The sequence below is a fragment of the Zosterops lateralis genome (assembly GCF_965231275.1).
Source record: "Zosterops lateralis genome assembly, chromosome: 6".
NCBI lineage: Eukaryota > Metazoa > Chordata > Aves > Passeriformes > Zosteropidae > Zosterops > Zosterops lateralis.
Genome location: NC_139761.1, coordinates 30,897,734 through 30,904,145, shown reverse-complemented (window position 1 = coordinate 30,904,145; position 6,412 = coordinate 30,897,734). Strand labels below are relative to the sequence as shown.

The 6,412-nt window shown below is 35.8% G+C and overlaps 1 protein-coding gene across 1 annotated transcript in view; it reads right to left on the bottom strand.

Annotated features, from left to right (window-relative positions):
- Nucleotides 1–367: 367 nt before the first annotated feature.
- LOC310910146 (rho GTPase-activating protein 11A-like) overlaps nucleotides 368–6,412 on the bottom strand; it is a gene marked incomplete at its 5' end in the record, with an annotated part of 42,836 nt that continues 36,791 nt past the window's right edge. The window contains one exon of the mRNA XM_083862603.1: nucleotides 368–3,005. Within this exon, the coding sequence (XP_083718729.1) occupies nucleotides 2,910–3,005 (96 nt within the window). The 3' untranslated portion in view covers nucleotides 368–2,909. The remainder of the gene's footprint in view (nucleotides 3,006–6,412) is intronic.

Below are 6,412 nucleotides of genomic sequence, written 5' to 3'. Positions count from 1 at the left end.
TTCAGGGCAATGCAGTTTATTTTGTATAGCTTCCTTCAAGCACATTGTGTCTCTAATGTGTCAGAGCTAATTAACACACTTGCAAATTTTAAAATACTCTTAAAGGTTTTAACTTGATGAAAATTCTAAACAACAGTATCAATATATATGCTCCTTAATTCACATGCATCCTAAAGGTAAAAGGGCAATTACACCTGTGCAACTATTTACATTCTTGTAAATACTGGTTTGGTGAACTCTGAGTGAGGAGGGATATTGGTTATCTTTGTTCATTGATTCAGAAAGACCAGCACTGTGACTCTTCTGTTTAAAAACTTCATATACATGTTTGGACTGTTGGAACAGTATGAGGGACAAGGGGTTTTGCTTGTTTTTTCTTTTTTTTTTTTTTTTTTTTTTTCAATATGGGACTAGCCAATCCCAGTACCAAAAGACAGCTCTACCATAAAACTGAAATTAAAATAATTAATCTCATTATCATGGTGCAATAGCTATATTTTATTAAAATTTCACAATAGTACTGCTGAGTCTTCCTGGTGAAACACTCAAGCTGCCTGATGAACTCAGCAGACAGCTGCTTACCACCACACACTTGACTTGTTCCAGCAGACAGTTCCTGTAAAGACACATCATTGTTTCATGCAGTATAGAGATTTTTTTTCTTTGCTTGCACTACGGACAAAACCAGGTCTGAATTGTGATATTTTGCCTGCACTGTGCAGATCTGTCATACACAGGAGAGCAGCTTCTCTGGCCACATGAAGTCCGAAGGCAGCCTGCCGGGTATCCCTGTTCCAGGCAGTTTGTGGGGCTGGATTTCACATCCCCACACGGGGCTGGAGTGACCTGCTGTGCTTCACAACATTACATGTGAAATTACTGATACTATTAAGCAAGCAATGCTTCTTTGCTCTTCCCTTTTCAAGCCCCCTATTTACTGTACACACCTCCTTTTATTATGCATTTGTCCTTAATAAGAGCTTAAAAAATGAAATAAATTGCCATCATGATAGTTTCATTTTTGCGATTAAAATGGATTTCACTGGAGCTATAAGGACAGAATTACTTAAGGAGTATTGATGGAACAGTCAAGGATCTGAAGAAACACCAATTTGTCAGGAATGGCAGTCTAGCCTCCAACTGCCTGGAAGCCTTGTAGCTACAGCAGTGGCTGGCAGCAGGGTTAGGTGGAAGGAATGACCATTTCACACACCCTGGGGCACTGGGCATCAGGCAGGTTTTAATGTCAGATTTATATAAATGATTCTTTGTTGGTTTTGGAGCAATCTTTGTAGCTTTGCAGCTTTCAATACCTGTGTGAAGACTAAGCAGGAGTGCAGATAAAAAGAGTAAGCTTAAGACACAGAGAAAGTTCTGTCACATGAACAGTTAGATTGTTCCCATCCTGTTCCAGCCACTGGAAGCCAAGGGAGCTTTGTGATTCATAGAAATTCCTCATTTCTGTGTCATGCGTGAGTATAAATCCCACTCCATGACATATTATTCAGTTTTCAAGATTTTTTTAAAAGGAAATACGATGAAGGACATGATAGTCCGTTCCAAAATGTTAGAATTTTGCAATCTACCCATAAATGGCATGAGAGGGCAATTCTCTGCATACAATTTATTACAAATTACTAAGTGGTGGGACAAAAAAAGCAAATGCCATTGACAGTCATATTTGTGCCATCCTATTAACTTTAATTTTATGTAGCTAGGAACCTTAATTTCTTACCTGTTGTTTTTTTCTTTTTTTCTAAGAGGTCATCATTATTTTACTGTGTCGCTCTATAGAATGGGAAAGGCAACTACTTTTTTCCCCATAGAGTTGTAATATTAGCTGTAAACTAATGCTGTTTTCCATAATTCCAGTGCTCCATTCACATGGCTTGAAATATTCAGGTGTATTCTCATCTTTCAGAAAGGGAGAACCCTGGAATAGAAAATTCTTCAATCTCCTAGGGGCAAGAAGGTAATTTAAGCTTTTCAGAACAACTTAAGAGCCATGATAGCTACTAGTGTTATTAAAGTAGCATAGTTTTTCAGAAGATCAACTGTAATGACCTTCATATCCTGGATTTAGATTCAGATGTTGTTGACACAACCATATTAACACAGACAAATGTCTCCATCTTTACTTATAATTTAGCAACACTATAGTGTACAAATGCTTCAGTTACTAAGACAAAGAACAGCAGGAGAGATTAATTTTTATATAACAGTTCCATTGATACGGAAGGAAGATGTTCAAGTGTTCAGGAAAGCTGTGGGCATGGAATGATTAAAATAAACAGAAAAATATTCCAGTGAATACAGTCAAAAAGCAGTTCTTTAATTTTTAAATTTGCACAGCAATAACAGAGACAAACGAGCCTCTGAAATATTTTGGAAAATGTCACTTTGCAAACCTTGTAGATTGCTTAAATGTTTATTAAAATGGACCAAAAGCCAAAATTCTCTGCGTAAAATAAATACTTTGTCTTTGCTAAGTAACAATATTTGTGAACAAAACATAAAACTATAATTTTCATGTGTCAAACATAGTAACATTTAAGATTAAATGTTGGAGTCAGACTTGGCATTTTTTTTTCATCTTCCTATTTACAAGCTTCTCATTAAGACCATTTACCTCACATTAGCTATCAAAATGACTAACATTTTTAAAGTTTGCTCCGTGACTAAAATAAAAACAACAGAAATGTCCTTTCACCATAACTTAACAAAAAGCAGAACCATACTTTTATCATCTAGGAGAACATGCTGTTATAAATACAGCTGGTTTTCATCTACAATTATATAAATAACAAGCATGCTGCCATTCACAAGGATTTTAATAGATGATTATACATAAGCAATATCATAATCTAGGAGAGGATGGCATGAGTTTTTATCTTTCATTTTTATTGTACTTATTTAGGATCGTTGTCTTCATCTGAAAATTGTGGAACAGACTTCTTTGCTACAACATTGTCCAGTCGCTGTCCTTGCAGATACGGGTTCACACTCTGAAAAAGTTTGAAATTATTTAAACTTATTAGAAACAGGGAAACAGATAAAAGGTAACCAGGATTAATGAACACGTTTATGTATTTCTTATCTGTCAGATATTTACAGACTTGGAGAGAAATTGCTTCCAGAGATTAAATCTAAAAGTCAATCACTGTTTTGTTTCTCCTTTTTTTTTTTGGCGCAAAAATTTAATTTAATCCACTGAAAATAATACAAGTGAAGGAGGACTATCAGGAATATAGAACGATCTGAATTAAGCACTGCCTTTTTTCTCCACTCCTCCTTTCCTCAGCTCAGCAGAGAAGCAGCAGCAATTTTAGCTCCCTAATTCTTGAGGCAGGACAGAACTTGTTAGAGAAGTACAGGTAAGCTTTTGTTTAAATCACTGGCCCCTGATGGACGTTGTGCTGGGATACGAGTTAGAGACCACAATACCATTTACAAAGCCTCTTGTTGAGCCTGTCTCCTCTCCAGGAAACCCCTCCTTGCTTCCTCTGTTGATGCCGAGATAAAAAGCTGCTGGCAAAGAAGCAGAGCCAAACAAGGTTTGGCATAGAAAATGGCTCTCACAGCACTGCCAGAAGAAGGGAATGCTGGAAAGAGGATTCCTGGAGAGGGTTTAACTTCACTTTGCACCATGCAAGCAGCACAACGTGAGGCTGAAGATGAACAGATCATGTCTCAAAACTGCTAGGAGATCGTAGATGGAGTAACATGGAAAGCCTATGCTTCAATCTATCTATAACAATGGAGCAAAATCTATTTACTGTATTTGCAAGTGACAAGCAATTCAGTGGAGCTTCAGTATAAAGTATCATTTACACCTGCTTTCTGGCCTGTTACAGTTTCAGTGTAAGCAAAATTCAAGTGTATGCTTTCTCTTTCACACAGATACAGTCAAAAATTCTAGCATGAAGGGTTTTGATGCCAATAAAAACAACTGTTTGCCTAAGGATAAACTTCAGAGGAATGTGAATTTTCTAGTATCCTGATTCTTCTCAGGCTGACTGTGTCACAAAAATTACTTTACTTGAGATATTTCTGTGCTTCTTTCACCAAAACTTAAGAATTAAAAAAAAAAAAAAAAAAAAAAGGCATTCAGAATGGGCATGAAATATTTATTTTCAACTATCCCAAGTTTTTGTTGAATCTCTGTAAAACATTTAAGGTTTATCTGTCTTCAAGTTTAAGCCCTTGGGTTTCTCCAGATTTGTGGATTAATACTTAGTTATAGCACAGAGCAGCCCTTTTGCTTACTTCTGTTAGGTTTTGAGTGTTTTGCCTGCTGCAAGTGAAAACATAAAAATATTAAGAACCAAAAATGAATGTGGAAAAATCTTTGAAAATAAACTAACTCCAATGGTTTAAATTGTTAGAAATAAGACGTATGTAAATTATTTGTTTGTGTTTGTTTAAAGAAGTTCTGTTTAATGTTAATTTAGTGAAATTCAACAGTTGCATAAACTTCTAGGAATTATTTGAAGATTCCTAGGAAGATTAATTGGTCTTTTTTTGGAATGGTACTTGCTTGCTACTTTTTGAAATAAAGTAGAAGACAATGAGAATACATAAAATTTTGAATCCGTGTTAACCAACAAAAGAAAACACAAAATGTAATGCAAAACACTTTGGCTGATTTGACTGAAATATGTTTAATCCTACGCAGCTGTGCAGAATTCAAAGCAATTCAAGTTCTCAAGCACCTTTGTACACAACTCTGAGCACACAGCAACTTAGTGATCACAGAAGTGGCCCTGACACTTCTTGACAGGGCTGTCTGCAAGCATAAAATTTTAAAAAAGGGAAGAACTGCTAATTAAAATTAGCTGTCACTGTAAACCTCCTTGTCTTGCAGTGCGAGTGCTGCAGAGAAGTTAACAGAGCAGCAAATGGTGAATACATCCCTTTGCTGTACACACTGATGATGTGGATGTATGCTTGCATGTGTGCTTAAAGGGGTACGTATAAATATAGGAATATACACACATGCTTAGAAGATGTGGTTTTCTGGACTCCAGGAATGCCTCTGCGACTGTTTCAGAGCCCTGTATAGACACAACAGGGTTACTACCTACACTGTTATACAGGACTTGTTTTACCACACATGGGGACATTCAGATGCAAAAAAATCAACCTGTTGCCAGATCCCAAAACCATGTCTGTGCAGAAAGCATGGAGGTGTGGCAGGGAGCACAAAAGGCAGGAGGAGAATCCAGTGGACTTTTTGATTTCTAGAAGAACACACTCTACTGCTGACAGTTCTAGGTTACTCTTCTGCTGATAAAGTGGAAATTCTGAATTGTTCATTAAAGCATTAGTAATCTTTACAGTATTGCCCTAAAATAATTTTATTTCTAATGAATTTAGCATTAAGTGACATGTCAGTGCTAGGAAAATAAGTCTCTTGTAAAGCAATTCACCTTCAAAATTCTGGGCTACCCCTGGCCACCCAACTGTCAAGTACTTCTTCTGTATCCAATTATATCAGTCAGCTCACAGAAAGAAAATGTTCTTTTTTTTTTTCCCTCATGTATACGTTGCATGAATTCTACTTTAACATGCTGTTCTCACTATTAATAAATATTCTGCTGAACTATTTCCAGAGTGAATTTTACTTATTTAAAAATAAAGTCAAGTGCCTACCCTTTTTTTTTTACTTTTCAGCTAACAAACTTAATAATCAAATGTAAGCATGAAGCAGATACCAAGCTCAGGTCAGATCATTAACTTGTGGTTGAAGTGTCAACTGCCAGTGATGTCTGAATCAGGAAGAAATCAACTAATCTTCTCCCTTTTCTATCAAAGACCTAAAGTTTGAGAGTTAATTAATAAATCATCTTCACTTATGCTTGTTATTTTAAATTTACTTCATTTACAATATAAACTGTGCTATCATATTTTGAAAAGCTACTTTCTGGCAGAGAGCTAGAATTTTCCTTTTTGTAAAAATAATATACCAGCAGCAAAGCTAAAGACTTCAACTCCTCCTGAAAGTGATTTTTTTTTTTAAATAAAAGAAAGGCTTTTACCAAAAAAGAGAGTAGTGAGGCAGACTGCAGAATTTTTTAATGTGGGTTGCCTTCCTTGTTACAGCAGCAGAACAACAAGAACCCTTTCATCTTTGTCTTTCAAGCAAGTGGGACACAGAGATGGGAGTTTCATTTGAGGTAGATCAGATAAAGAACCACCTCTAGTGTTATTTACACCCCAAAATATATCCACACACACAGATAGTCGTAATTAAATTTACTAATATTTTTAGTAGGAAATTTCAAATTCTGTTTTAGAGATATTTAAATAATTTTAAATGGCTTTAAGCAAATAGGATCAATTTTAAAAGACAGATACAATGTTCTACACTTAAGTGTATCTTCTGAAAGTAAGAGGCTATTTTGAGAAACAA